The sequence below is a fragment of the Symphodus melops genome (assembly GCF_947650265.1).
Source record: "Symphodus melops genome assembly, chromosome: 21".
NCBI classification, from domain to species: Eukaryota; Metazoa; Chordata; class Actinopteri; order Labriformes; family Labridae; genus Symphodus; species Symphodus melops.
The window spans coordinates 19,155,777-19,170,298 of record NC_136711.1 but is presented as its reverse complement, the minus strand read 5'-3'; the positions used below and the strand labels follow the sequence as shown (position 1 = coordinate 19,170,298).

The 14,522-nt window shown below is 43.2% G+C and overlaps 3 protein-coding genes across 4 annotated transcripts; 1 reads left to right on the top strand and 2 right to left on the bottom strand.

Annotated features, from left to right (window-relative positions):
- Positions 1-1,498: 1,498 nt before the first annotated feature.
- mrm1 (mitochondrial rRNA methyltransferase 1 homolog) lies at positions 1,499-3,351 on the bottom strand. Its single transcript, XM_079333830.1, has one exon. The coding sequence runs from the start codon at positions 3,093-3,095 to the stop codon at positions 1,947-1,949; it is 1,149 nt and encodes a 382-aa protein (XP_079189956.1). The 5' UTR covers positions 3,096-3,351; the 3' UTR covers positions 1,499-1,946.
- A 441-nt stretch (positions 3,352-3,792) lies between these two features.
- On the top strand, positions 3,793-6,778 carry chmp2a (charged multivesicular body protein 2A). The gene is made up of 6 exons (XM_079333841.1): positions 3,793-3,960; positions 4,759-4,926; positions 5,024-5,203; positions 5,426-5,556; positions 5,724-5,785; positions 5,889-6,778. Exons 2-6 carry the CDS (start codon positions 4,759-4,761, stop codon positions 6,008-6,010), a joined length of 663 nt encoding a protein of 220 aa, XP_079189967.1. The 5' UTR covers positions 3,793-3,960; the 3' UTR covers positions 6,011-6,778.
- A 1,713-nt stretch (positions 6,779-8,491) lies between these two features.
- On the bottom strand, positions 8,492-13,941 carry msl1b (MSL complex subunit 1b). 2 transcript variants are annotated; one of them, XM_079333828.1, is made up of 9 exons: positions 13,832-13,941; positions 12,600-13,297; positions 12,309-12,508; positions 11,291-11,652; positions 11,120-11,187; positions 10,951-11,018; positions 9,987-10,111; positions 9,835-9,907; positions 8,492-9,054 (listed from the first exon to the last, which is right to left on the bottom strand). In XM_079333828.1, the coding sequence occupies exons 2-9, from the start codon at positions 13,206-13,208 to the stop codon at positions 8,964-8,966; spliced, it is 1,596 nt and encodes a 531-aa protein (XP_079189954.1). In that variant the 5' UTR covers positions 13,209-13,297; positions 13,832-13,941; the 3' UTR covers positions 8,492-8,963. The 2 variants fall into 2 exon arrangements, with proteins under 2 accessions (XP_079189954.1, XP_079189955.1); XM_079333829.1 differs by having other exon boundaries at positions 11,333-11,652.
- Between the last annotated feature and the right edge of the window lie 581 nt (positions 13,942-14,522).

Genomic DNA, 14,522 nt, shown 5'->3' with positions numbered 1-14,522 from the left:
ATAGAAATAAAATAGAGCACCTTTATTGTCATGATACAATTGTACGATGAAATTATTTGACTTTACCTTCAAGTGTACACAGCTTAAAAAAAAAAGAAAAAACAACCAAAGATGAATATAATTTTCTAATTGTTAAAGGTCACATTTACATTATTGTCAAAATGTATGTATAAAAGAAAACATGCCTGTCATCTATTAATGTAGGTTTTCACAGCAGCAATGCATGCACAGGTTGGCAGAGGGGGAGTTGTCAGATGGGGCCAACTTAGGGAGGTTTCTGTTATTGCAAACTTTGCACATTCTGAGCTGCTGAGGTTTAAAGTTTGTCAGACCGAGGGGACCCAAGCAGTTACATTTCTTGCCGGTTGACAACAGCGGCACTTCGGTCACATTGTACTGTTGGTCATATGCAGTGTGGAAGTGAAAATATTTTGCTGTAGAACTGTACTCTGGTGGACAGCGGTCACATTTTAGAGAAATAAGAACTTGAATTGCTATTTATTTGACTAAAAAGCATATAAAAAAACACAGTGTTGAAACACATTTATACACATTACTTTAATTCTACTTAAAGTGATTTGAAGCAGTTGATTTTTTAGAAATGTTCCCCTCCCCAGAGCACTGTGGGAACACATAATTTAACATTTATAGAACAGAATAAATAAAACAGGCAACAAATGGGAATAAGAAGAAAGCCTATAAATAGAGAAAATGAAGCATATTTACCAACAGACTTTCACTGTGTCTTTATACAGAACATTTAGAAAGTAGTCTCAGTCTGTAGGGACTTGAGTTGAGCACTGAAGGGTCGCCAGTTCAAGTCTTGGTATGGACTGAAATACAGGAGGTGGACTGTTGCTGGAGAGGTGCAAAGTCCATTAATGCCTGTCCATACTGAAGGGTACCGTTTGTGCTGTGATTTATGCTGTTGCCTCCCAGCAAAAAGGTTCCTGGTTCGATTCCCTGTCCTCATCATGCTCGTGTGGGTTCTCTCCGGGTACTCCTGCTTCCTCCCACAGTCGAAAAGACATGCTTGTTAGGTTACCTGGTGACTCTAAAAAAGGTGACTGGTTGTCTGTGTCTCAGCTCTGTGATTGGCTGGAGAGCAGTCCAGGGTGTGACCGCTAGGATCAGCTCCAGCCTCCCCACCAATCAACACAGGACGGGAAAAGGGGTCGAGATAATGGAGAGAAATATCCAATTTGCTAAAGTATAATTAGCTGGAAAGACTGAAATCTGAAGTGAGACAAATACAGAATATTACTGAGCATTCATTTGAAATGAGAAGTTGACGTGTTTATTAGTCCAGATACATTTGGCTGTTTCAGATACACAGTAGAGACTGAACATCGAGGGAAACACGGAGGATTATTAAGATGCTCAGTGCAAAGGTCCTCAATTACATTTTTTAAAACAACAAGAAAGACAATAATGGGAAAAGAAAAAAAAAACATACATGAGTCAATTATAATCAAGTATACGTTTATTTAAAAAAAAGAAATCTGTTTCAACCTTTTTCTCTTCAGTTTCATTCTTGAAAAAACACAAGAGAACAAAACAATGAATAAATAAACGTTCAAGTCAGCACCAGAGAGAAAGTTCAGAGGACGAAGCTTCGTGGTTAAACATTTTCTCAGGGGACCAAATGTCCGGTCTGTGGAACAAAACTTTTAACATGTCTTTATTCTATTTGTGGCACTCAGTCAAAGGCCTGTAATATCTTAGAGGACACGTTAGGAGATTAGAAATAGGACAAATAACCGTCGTTTAAGAAGCTTAAATGGGTGCATTGGTTTTATGCACATCGTTTATTCGATACATTTCATTTTCTGTACTACAGAACCTCACAGGCAGCATCTTTAGAAGGATTGTAGTGAACTGTTCTGTTTTTTACAACATGTGATTTCTTGCTCAAAAATATTTGGTTCCTATATCTTGGATGGTCATCATCGTTTGGACCTCCTGGAGAACATCACAGAGTGCAGCAGGATTCCTGCAGCTACAGAGACGTTCAGAGACTCTACCCCGGGAAAAAGCTCCCTGCCCGGTGGGATGGTGAGGAGGGTTTGGCAGAGTGAGAGGAGATCCTTAGACAGTCCATCTCCCTCGCCACCCATCAGCAACAACGTGGGTTTAGTCATCCTGAAGTCGGAACACTCTGTGACAGGGACCTTGGACTCCTCCGCTTCAGCTCCTACTGTGCCGACCACCTCCCAACCCTGCGTCACCTTCAACCTCAGCATCTCCTCCAGGTTTTTGTATCCGTACACGCCCATCACCTCCATGACGCCGGAGCTGGCCTTGCTGACCACTGGAGATAATGGACAGCTGTGGTGGAGGCTGCTGGCCACTCTGTCCACCCCGAGGAAATAAGAAGAGCGCAGGATGGCGCCCAGGTTCATCGGGTCTTGAATCCCCTCCAGGATGAGCCACAGAGGAGGGCTGTCCGGTTTTATTTTGGGTGCAGAGTCGGTTTTTTCAGTGAGGAAACTCAAAGGGCTGGCCTGCAGACAAACTCCTTGATGCACCCGCCCTGCACACATCTTGTCCAGATCCCTCTTGCTGACACGGTGCACTTGAACTCCTTGCTTATGAGCCTCCTCACAAATCTTCAACACAGAATCCCGGTGAGAGGCCTCGCCGTCTTTGACATACAGCTTGCGAGCTTTCCGTCGACCTTGAGTGAGAGCCAAGAGACAGGGGGAGATGCCAAAAACTACCTCGTAGTCCTCTGATTTGGAGTCCATGGTTGTCTTCTGTCTCACTGGCCTCTCCCTCTCTGAGGGGAAATCCTCCAGACACAACTTCCTGAGTTCAGATGACACCCTGTGGTCGTCTCCCTTCCCTTGACTGGGCTTTTGCAGCACTTTGGTCCCTTTTGTCCACTTTTTTTGTTGGAAAGGCTTCTCACGATCCTGCCATCCATCAAACACTCTGCGCACTCGTTTCACCACAGGTTGTGTGATGCGGCTGTCCTCTGGGTTCAACACAGCAGCTGTCATGTGGTATGAGGCGCACTGAGATCCAAGCCTGGAGAGTAATGCAGACTTTTGGAAACTTCTACTGACAAGACGCAACCTATTTTGATGTGACATGTTGAACACCCACCAAAAAAAAGAGTTGAAATGAATCCAGAGACTCCAAGAAAGGCTGAATCTGCAGGAAATCCTGTTTAAGAAATCCAATAATCCAGGACTGTCGTGTCCGCTGATTTCACTGTACAGCAATATTCTTTGTTTAACCTTCAACACGAGACAGACCCTCCTGACCTGATGTGTTTGTGATCCTCACATGAAATTCCGCACGTGCAACGCAGTTGCAGAAAGTGTGCAACATTATGAGCGGATGTCATGAAGATGCACTTACAAATTAAAGCCCAAAGGGTGGATGGAAAAAAAGTTTTATTTTTCCATCTCCGAAAACAAACTAAAATATAAGAGTAAAAACAGACACATACATGGACTGATTTAAAAATATATATATTAATCAATGTCTAAATTTATGTTGCTGTTTTTGATAAAACTGGTTTTACCCAACGTTAATTTATAATTCAATTTAAAAAAACTAAACAAAAAAAAAAACCGTTGAGCAGCTGTTTCTTATATAAATATCTAGATAATCTTTTTTTTTTTTTTATCTCGGATCTATAAAACATTTTTAAATTAGAATAGTTTGATTAATTTAAAACCGTATGTTAACTTTTATTTTGATGGGGTATTTCCTTTCCCGGAAGGTAACTTGACGTATGTGACGACAGGGGAAAATGTGACGTGATTTTCTTTTACCAACGTGATTACGTCATTTCCCGGAAGTGAAACTATCGCAACACGGAAGCGTAGGAAAGAAAACAAATAATTGTTGGAATTCGTGTTCGGTCTCACTCGGAGAAGAAGACGCCCTAAACACCGATTACTTTGTGGATTACCGTTTTTCCCTCTCTAACGTCGAGCTCGGTACACGGTGAGTGTCACACACACACACACAGGTAAAAGGTGGAGTCATGGTGGGGTTCACACTAAAAGGCTAAAAGCTAACTGTTCATCATGGAGCTGACAGGAGACTCATAACTCACTGCTGAGGAAATAAAGGAGGAGAAATATCTGAGTGTTAGTCATAGATATATTAAAGTTATCTAAGTTTCCTAAAGGAGAGTAAAGTTCACATTCCTGAATAAGATCCAACTTTGTGACTTTTAATCAGGTCACGTGATCAGGATTTAAATAAAAGGCTGAAAAATAATTTAAAAAAAAGAAGCTTTAGGAAAGTGAGGGTTATTAAACAGTTAGTCCTGAAATAGTCTTTATATCTTACAAACAATCCAGAGCTGGAAATATTATTAATATGAGAGAGAGAGAGAGAGAGAGAGAGAGGGAGGGGGAGGGAGGGGGAGGGAGAGAGAGAGACTAACATAGAGAGAGAGAGACCAACATAGAGAGAGAGAGAGACTAACATAGAGAGAGAGAGAGGGGAGAGAGAGACTAACATAGAGAGAGAGAGAGGGGGAGAGACTAACATAGAGAGAGAGAGGGGGAGAGACTAACATAGAGAGAGAGAGGGGGGGGAGAGAGAGACTAACATAGAGAGAGAGAGAGGGGGAGAGACTAACATAGAGAGAGAGGGAGAGAGATAGATGGTTGGAGTATGTAGCCATAAATGTACAAAATATAAAAGCTAAGAATAAAATTTACACCAAGATTTAACTTTAATACATTCACACTAGTCTAAAAAGTGACTCTCCGCTTTTTAATTTCCAAACAGATGGATTTCTTGTTCGGGAGGAAGAAGACCCCGGAGGAGATGCTGAGGCAGAACCAGAGGGCGCTGAACCGAGCCATACGAGACCTGGACCGAGAGCGGTCGAAACTGGAGCAGCAGGAGAAGAAAATCATTGCAGACATAAAGAAAATGGCCAAACAGGGACAGATGGTGAGAGAGGGGGGGGACAGATGTTTAATAACAGAAGAGACGCGTTTGTTTTAAAGGCAGTCCTAACGTCTGCTTCGATGTTTTTTAATCATCACAGGACGCCGTCAAGATCATGGCGAAGGATTTGGTCCGCACACGACGCTACGTGAAGAAGTTCATCATGATGAGAGCCAACATCCAGGCCGTCAGTCTGAAGATACAGACGCTCAAGTCCAACAACAGCATGGCGCAGGCGATGAAAGGCGTCACGAAAGCCATGGCGACCATGAACAAACAGGTCTGCGTGTGAATTTATAACACAAACATGTTTTTTTTTTTTTTTGCCTTTATTGACAAACAGTTTATGCAGATTAGAACCCACAGCTGCTGTCCGTACATGCGGCACACGATGTAACCACGAGGTCATCCGCCGCCGCCTCTGACTCACATTTTAAACCAGAAAAAAAGAACGGCACGCCTCCCGTGGTGACGGCCTGATTTTGTTTTTGTACCTCCACAGCTGAAACTGCCTCAGATTCAAAAGATCATGATGGAGTTTGAGAGACAGAGTGAAATCATGGACATGAAAGAGGAGATGATGAACGACGCCATCGACGACGCCATGGGTGATGAAGATGATGAGGATGAGAGGTAAAAACCAAGAGAGTGTTTTTTATTTTGGTCAATCGATAAAATTCCAGGTAGTTTGATCACTTTTTCATTCACCTGATTTGACATTTACTCTTCACTGTGACACCTACAAGACAAGGCAGAGAAAATAAATCTGAATGACACTTTTGTGTTTCTCTCGCGTGCAGTGACGCCATCGTGTCCCAGGTTCTGGACGAGCTGGGTCTCAATCTGTCCGACGAGCTGTCAAGTAAGAAGACCAAACGCTTCCTGCACAGTGAAACTCGCTGCTGCTGCCCTCCTCGCCTTTTGTTTTCAAATATTAAAAATCTGTTTTTTTCTTCTCGCCGCAGATCTCCCGAGCACCGGAGGGAGCTTGTCGCTGGCCGGAGGAAAGAAGGCGGAGCCTCAGGCCGCCCTGGCTGACGCAGATGCCGACCTTGAGGAGCGGCTGAACAACCTCAGGAGAGACTGAACCCGTCAGACACTGTGTGGAAGGAGCCGTTAATACAGGAACAAGCATACTCCAATCTCTGTGTTTAGAGTCTTTTGAAGGTTTAACTGGAGGAAGTGACTGCTTCAGAAAAAAGAAAAAAAAACGTTTGTGGGGTTCTTATGGCTTTCTGTTTGAGGTGTTTTCTTTTTTTATGAGTGTATTATCTAAATGATCTAAAACCCACAGGGGTCACTTCTATCCTCCCTAAAGTCTGTGTCGACTTTTGCAAAAAAAAAAAAAAAAAAGACACCGATGAAGTCAAAGTGAGAGTTTCACATTTTGTGTTTATATACCAACTCGTCGCGGCTTGATGTTTTCACTTTAACATTAACACTAAACTTTAGACGGCCAACTTAAAGAAGCGGATGTTTGATGAGTGTGACGCGTACAAAGGTCCGCTCTTTTTCTATATCAGGATATATCATATACACACCGACAGCCCTGCTGTTTGCTTTAAAGATGATTTTTGATTTCCTAACTTCTACGGGCTCGCAGTAGTCCGACTCCAGCTGAAGATGGCGTTCATAAAGTTTATAATCGACGCTCTTTTTTCTCTTCAGTCATTTTACAAAATGCTTCATATTAGGAGAGTTTATATCTGAAGAGTGAGACGCAGTGAAAGAAAGTTAAGTGGACTCTTCACCAGCTGAAAAACACTCCTGTATTACTGCCGAGTGGATGGATGTCGATGGAGACGTTTTTAAGATTACGATTTTCTTCTGAATGTTGCGGAGTAAAAAAAACAAACTGTCCTGGTTTCCTTTTTTTTTCTGTTCAATAAACTTTTTTTTTTCCAGATTAAACTTTCTGCTCATCTCTTGAGACATTTCACACATGGTCATGTTGTAACATGTATTACAACTCACGTGACCAAAATGTCAGTTTAAATTCTGAACACCAGGGGGCGAGCAACACGAACCCGAGGCGATTAGCGCTCCTGCATTTCTGACTTTCTTTTCCTAATTTGTGTTTTTGAAGATTTATTTTTGGGCCTTTTATTGGAGGTACAGGACGTTCAGAGAATTTAGAAATCAGGGAGAGAGCGAGATCAAGTGCTGGAAAGGAGCCACAGGTCGGATTTGAACCTGGAAACCGAATCCTCTGTACATGGAGCGCGCGCATTTTCCTGTTTGTTTTTCATTCTGCTGACTTTGCAGTTTGATCCTTTTTCGGTCTTTATCTAAAAACTTAAGAGTCAAGTTTGAAAATGGTTCAATGCCGACAAACTTCTCGTCTGTTCTCTCTAAGTGACCACAAGCTTCCTGACGAGTCAAACCAAAAACACGTGCACATCTGTTATCGTAGACATGTTAATTTTATTCCAAAAAAATTTAACTTTCAAAACTGTCAATTTTGTGGACATACAATCATAGAACAATATTGAATGTACTGAACACTTTCCCAACATTAAATAATAAAAAAATAACAGCCATGTTTTATGTACATTTGTTTCTGAAAGCTATGTACAGAAAAACAAGAGTAACTGTTTTATTTCTGCTGCCTGCCCACGCAAAGCTTCGCCGGGCAGTTTGAAGTACTGAAGCTGCAGAAAGCCTTTTTGCATCATTGTGTTAAACAGGTTTTTTTTTTATTATTTTGTAAGCAAACGTAGCCAGGCGGCGGGGGGAAAGAAATCACACACAGCGATTGTAAACTGAGATGTATTCATAGAGGGAGCGATTAACTGGCCGCGTGTTAGAGAGCATACCGGAGAACATCGCTAGAACTACAGCTAGAAAGCGTATTTATCGTCTAAACACGGTTCTCTTGGCATCGTCAAGAGACCGGAGCGTACACACAACTCGCCTAATATTTACTGGATGTAAGCGTAAAGATTGGAAACACGAAAACTCAAGACTTCACTGTTGTTATTATGAGGAAGGCCGAACACTTCTCACTGAACGGAGCAGCCAGAAATCATGCTTTCAAGAACGATATGTCGGAGTTTTTCGTAGCCCGATGAGCAGAGATTAGTCTCTGATCTGGGGTTAAGCCATGCTAACTCTTTTTTTTATTATTAATAAACAGCTAAATAGAGTCCATGCAACTCACATAGGAGAAGAAAAAAAAAAAGAGGAACTAACGGGAACAAAACGGGGAACAGAACGTTGGGAGTCGCCCGTCGAAATCGTCCGCGTTTGTTTTTCTAACCGTGAACGCGGAACGATCAACAGTCTGCTTCACGTGTTTTCTGACATTGGACTGGCTCGATGACGTCATGCTGCGTGGGGCTTAAAACTCCCGACGTGACACCAAACACTGATCAAATCTTATTTTGAAGTAGAAGCAATACACAGCACGATACAGCCAGGTTGACGTTTGTCGTCTTGGGGGAGAGAGAGAGAGCGAGCGAGTACGACCACGGAGGATCAGTCATCGCCGTACTGATCCGGTCTTCCTCTGTTCAAGCTCCTGTTTTAAATCAAAGTGGCAGCCGATCCTTTTTTTTTTTTTCCTCTCTCCCCTGCACTCATGAATGAGCTCGAGACTAGAGCCGAGTCAGATGATCATGCTTCAAAAACGACTGAACTTTGTTTTTGCGTGAGGAAATGTATCGAGGATGACACAGCTGCGACTACATGTTACAGAACATGCACATGTAACGGTTAAGCTGCAAACACGTGGACTGTAATCTGGTTGCATGAAGCGTTTTTAATCTCCCTTTTTCAGAACTGTAAATGAGACCAGAACTATCGAGCACCCCCCCACAGACGGGGACGCTCGTCTCCTGCTTACTTTAACAGGACTCGGCAGGAGATCGGCTGATCACACAGGAGCGAGCGTCATAACACAGACTCAAAGCAACAGCAGATTTAACATGTTTGGCGATGGGCGACGTGTCGTGTATCCTCCCAGAAGACGAAGACGGATGTAATGTTCTCTAATCTGGGCGCGGAGCAACGGCTCGGATCCGTTAACGCCACGCTGGGAATCACTTCCGGCAGGTCCGGTGGGGCGTGTGTTTTTTGGGCACCTCGATGCGACATCGACTCCGGTCGTCCAGCCAGGGCAGCTCGAAGTTCCTGCAAGACGGATAAATATTCAACTTTAATATGAAAGATTCAACATTAATAAATACAAACAGGCTTCAAGTCGGTTTCACATCTGCACTCGTGAAGTCGAATGAAGTCCCCGTGTCCACCCGTTTCATTTTTTTAAATTCCCTCCGATGTGGAGAGAGAGTTTGCTGCAGTCGACGGTCACCTGGAGAAAAAGCGCTCAGCTTCCTTTTTTTTACGAGTGCCCTGCCCCTTTTTGTTCGGCCACTCCCAGGTGGAAATCTTTCATTCATCAGAAGGGCGATGTCATTTAAAGGCTTTGGTATGCCTTTGTTTAGGAGGTAGGACAAAGATTAGAGAATGACGTGCAGAAGCCACAGGTAGGAGTGTACCACACAAAGTGGGTTGATGCTCTTATTGTGAAGGAGAGAAATAATCTCTGTTGTCAGCTTTTTCTGCCCCTCCCCCCCCCAAAAATCCAGAAACCAGACAGGAAGGAAGGAGCGCCTCTTGGACCGGCTTGAGATGATCTTTGGACAGAGAAACGTCTCTGCAGGTTTATGATGTTGCTTCAAACTCTCTCAAATCTGAGCAGAACAAACATTATTACCCTGTGATGAGAAATCACTAATCTAATCTACACGTAGAGTCTGGATTATGTTTTACATCATTAGAGTCTGAGTCAGTATAAAATGTTCAGAGTTTACTCAAGTTCTGGATCCCCAAAGTCAAAGTCAGTCAGGAGGTGACGAGAGTAACGACACACAGTTATTAAAACAAAGAAAAACTGCAGCTCCAACTTACTGTTGAGACATTTTGGGCAGCGGCCGGCCAAACGCAACCACGGGCAAGAAGGGCGTGATCACGATGGTTTCAACTGGAACACACACACACACGTTAACTTTAAAACACACCAATAAACACTGCCGCGCGAGTTTGTAATCGTGTTCGTTTACCGTCTTCGGTGTCGGGGTAGAAGGACGAAAGCTCAGGCTCGGTCTCCGTGACGACTTTCTTTCTGTTCATGCGTTGCTGCAGGCGCTGAAACATCCGCTGCTCTCTGATTCGCTGGATGTCCCATCTTCAAAAAAATAAAAAAGTTAGGAGGAGAGAGGACAGAACAAGTGACGAATCTTTGCACCCACCCACACAGAACAAAAACAAACAAACTGCTGAGTCATGTTTGCTTCATCATGGGAACAAATGAGTGACTATCTGTCAGATTGCATCCATGAAGGAGCTCTCTGACGAGTGTGATGCATATCTAAAGGCTCAGTGATCAGCTGTTGTCCACTGTAAGCCTTTAAAATTCATCCTCACACTTTGCATCAAGAGTTCGTTATTAAACAGAAAAAAACACCGGGGGGGGGGGACAGTTTATTCTCATCTGTCGACGGCCCATACATTATTCCTCTGCTCATTCAATGTGGCACGACTTCTTCTAAATGTACATCAGAAGGATTCCTTTTTACATTTGACCAGATTTTGTAACGCGGCTGACAAATATTCTCAGGTAGCGGCGTGCATGAGAATCCCTCCGTGTGCCAGTGATGACAATAACCAATCACAGCGAGAAGGTTTTCTGTACCAGGCTGTAAACGTGTTGGTTTAAATCTCCTCGATTAAAACCGTTTGGGTTTGAGCTCTCGTCTGATTTTTACTGTGAGGTTTTATATTCTCTCACGTTGTGTCGTCGGACTTTTTAAACTTTACTTTATTTCACAATGACGTTGTCCTTGTCTGTGTCGTCTTCTGCAAAACAAATTTCTCCTCGTGGGCCAAAAAAAAAAAAATATCTGAAGTTCACATCCTCTTTCATGCCACATGACCTCACTGAAGAGTTCAGTATCAGTCAGGCTCAAGGAAACAGATTGATTTGAACAAATCTAAAGTCAACACTTGTTTTTTGTTTTTTTTTACCTTTTTCTCCTCTTCTCGTCCAACTCGAGCTTCATGTGGCGTTTCAAGAACACGCCGTCGTCCAGCGGCTGGAGAGAAGACAAACCCGACGTGTGTTTAATGCTTTGAGGTTTACGTCTCTTTAGGGCGTTAGCATCGCTAACATTTGTAGAGTGGGGACGCGACTCACCTCTGCGGGGTTACCGCCGTCGTCCTCTTCCTCCAGGGGCTCGATGGGATTTTCCCTCCAGGATGGAACTGAGACGTACAAAGAAGGCAGGACAGGAAGTTACTCACTGACAGTTAGCTGAGGTTATTTGATGGATATAGTGATTAAAGATGGGATATAGGTTAGGCTTACAAACAATCAGCATATCATGTACTACATGAGGAGTCCACTCACTGGCCACCTCTTCTTCCTTTTTAGGGGAAGTCTCCCGCAGAGGGGACAGAGGAGGTTGGTTCCAGCAGCAGAGGTACATCTCTGTAGTAGACATGAAGGGCAGATCTTCCATCTGACAGCTCAGCTCAGGCTCCTCTTTGCACGGGAGCATGAGGTCCCTTTCTGACCCTGATCTCACAGGGACTAAACTCTCTGGGGTCTCCTTACTGCGCAGCTCTCTTTGATTGGGAGAGCCCGGCTGAAGCTCGGGCTTCTGGGGGCTGAGCTTCGCACTTTTACCCCGAGACTTCTGGACTTTCGGATCTCCAAAGCAAGATTTCCTGTAAGTGAACAGAGAAGAAATAACAAAAATGAGAAGAGATTTCAGCGATTTTGTGTTTGAAAAGTTTGAACCAAAAAAACGACAACACTGGATCGTTTTACACGTCAACTTTACTGCCGTTGCTTTTAGGGATTTCAAATCACCTCAATTTCAAACTTCTGCATCATACAAGTAAAAATCAAACCATAGCGTTACCATGGCAACAACATTAGAATGTTTAGGTAACTTCTTGTTTCAGTTATCAATACTTCTTCATGCCATTTTACTTGCATATCGGCCAAGACTTTTTTTTTTTTTTTTTTTTAAATCTCCTTCACACCCATCTAATGAAAAACGAATCCATTTAAATTTATTACTTTGTTGTTGTTTTGAATCACTAACCTTTACATGGTGCTGTAAGGGACAAAAAGGTTACTTTTTCATTTTCTTAGGGCTTGAAAAGCGTCAGTATTTAGACGACCGCTACTCTGGATTTTTTTTCCTCGCTGCAGCTTTTAATTAAAAATATGACAAAAGATTTGACTTTTTTGGTAATATTAACGTAACAATGAATTTATAAAAGCGTCTTATTGAAGAGTATGAAAAACTTAATCACTAAATTTAGTACAACAAAGATGAGCAAAGTACAGTGCTGACCAGCATCGGTAATTTTACCTTTTTTGACCCTTGCCACCCCGACTAAAGGGGAGCGGAGTGGCTTGGTTGGGTTGCTGACTCTCCTCTGCGTCCAGATCCCAAATGTCCTCTTTGTCGGGGGTCCATGGCTCCAGGGGCTGGAAGAGGCGCTTGTCACGTGGCGGGTCTTTCCTTGTAAGCTGCAGGCGACGCTCCATGCGTTCAATGCGTGCAAGCAGCTGCAGAAGAAGAGAAAACGAGGACAGACAAATGTTATGCTCACGAAAACCCATATTGAGATAATGTAAATATATATTTTTATTTACATACTGTTTCCTTGTCTGCTTTGAGCTCATCTATCTCCTTGTCCTTTGACTGCAGCTGTTGTTGCTGTTGCTCGATGAGGTCCAGTTGGAGGAGGAGGATCTGCCGGAGGCAGTTGGCCTGTGTGTGGGGATTAGCAGGGGTCTTCCTGATGTTCCTCCACTTGCCCTCAGAGGAGAGTTCAATGGATGCAGTGCCAAGGACTCCGGGGACTACCCCCTTCACACTGTCATCAGCACCACCATCCTTGGGGTTATTGTTCACAGCCATCTGAGTGTTATCCATATTGTCAGCAGAGAGGGGTTTACCTTTCACCGGGGTTCCCTCACCCCCCATTTGTCTGACAGGGGACAAAATCCCCACTCCTTGAATTCGTTCTGCAGCTGTGGCAGCGAGGGAAACCTTGCTGGTCATAAAATTCTGCTCTAAGTTCTTGGATTTGCTCGGGATCTCGCCCCCCTGCACGTTTTGAACATCAAAAATGAAGTCCCTGGACTCCCTCTTCAGGCTGACGGGACTCACAGTGGCGGCTCCGAAATGCTTTTTGTTAAAGTCAACGGTGTCAGTGTCCAGTTTTAACCCTGTGTTTGAAAACAGCTTGGCTCTCAGAGTCATGGCGATCACGACGACTGCTCATCCTGCAAACGGCCCCCGGCGACGCAGCTCAGAGCCCGGCTGCCTCCCGTGAGGAGTGAGCCTCCGTCCTGCATAACAAAGACATGAAAATATGCGTTACTACCGCCTGTTAAACTACAGGCAGACGTGGAAGTACTCAACTCATGCAGGTGCAAATCGAAGAAAACAACGCACATTGTGGACCTTATCCCAGGATACGTTTTCCTAAAACAGTCCGCCGGGTTTGAATTTCAAGCTAAGCTACGTTAGCGCTGCAGTAAAAAAAAACTACACAGGGTCTAATTTAAATTTTAAATACACACACTTTAACTAATAAATTAAACGCTGCGTCATGGTAGACATTTTACTCAGAGGGTTCGGGAGTGGCTGTTTAAGGACACTGGCACAAGCAGATATCTCCTCCATTTTGGTTCTCGCGAAAAAAACAATAACAGCTAGCTAGTTAGCATGCTAGCTAACGTTAACCTAGCATGCTGTTAAAAAAAACTACAATACGCGGAAACCGGAGTGAAGCGGGAAACAAAAACCGAGCGCGTGGAAACAGTCAAACGCCCCGGGATGAGACTAATCTAAGAAGATGGTTTTGTGTGTTTCCGGCTCACCTCGGCTTTTATTCAAGTCCACCTGCAAACTGCCTTCATGTTCCCTCCTTCAGACTTATTTTAAAGCGCCGACTACTGCGCATGCGTAATGTGTTTGATGGCCATTTCTCGATTTCTCGTGTTGTGGAGGTTTTGACGTCAGCAGGAGACACGCGGCTATCATCAAGTTTTTTTTATTGTATTTATTTTATTCAACACACACGCGCGCGCACACACACACACACACACACTTATATATATCTATATATATACACACACACAAAGTTATATACACTATACACTGCTTGTTATACATGCTTTTCTTTCAATAACTAATTTTGTAGGGGAAGAGAACAGAAGACGTTATCTATTTGAAACCATTTCCATATTAGAGTTTAAGGATAATAATCATAAATGACTTTGCTTTCAGTTTGAGTAATGCAATCAGCTTTATTGGCCAGGTTTGTTTAAAACACAAGGAATTTAACTTCAGTAGTCTGTGTTCTCTCTGTACACATGTAAACATTAAATAATAACAATTAACCAAAAATATAAACAAGTAATTAAACACTAAAATGTACACGACTTAATGATATAATAGTGCAGTGGTGAGGAGTGCAAAAGGATGATAAAGTAAACATGAGGTAGTTATACTTAAATAATAGTGTGCATAAATGATCATTTAAATTAAACATGTATATTCACAGTAACA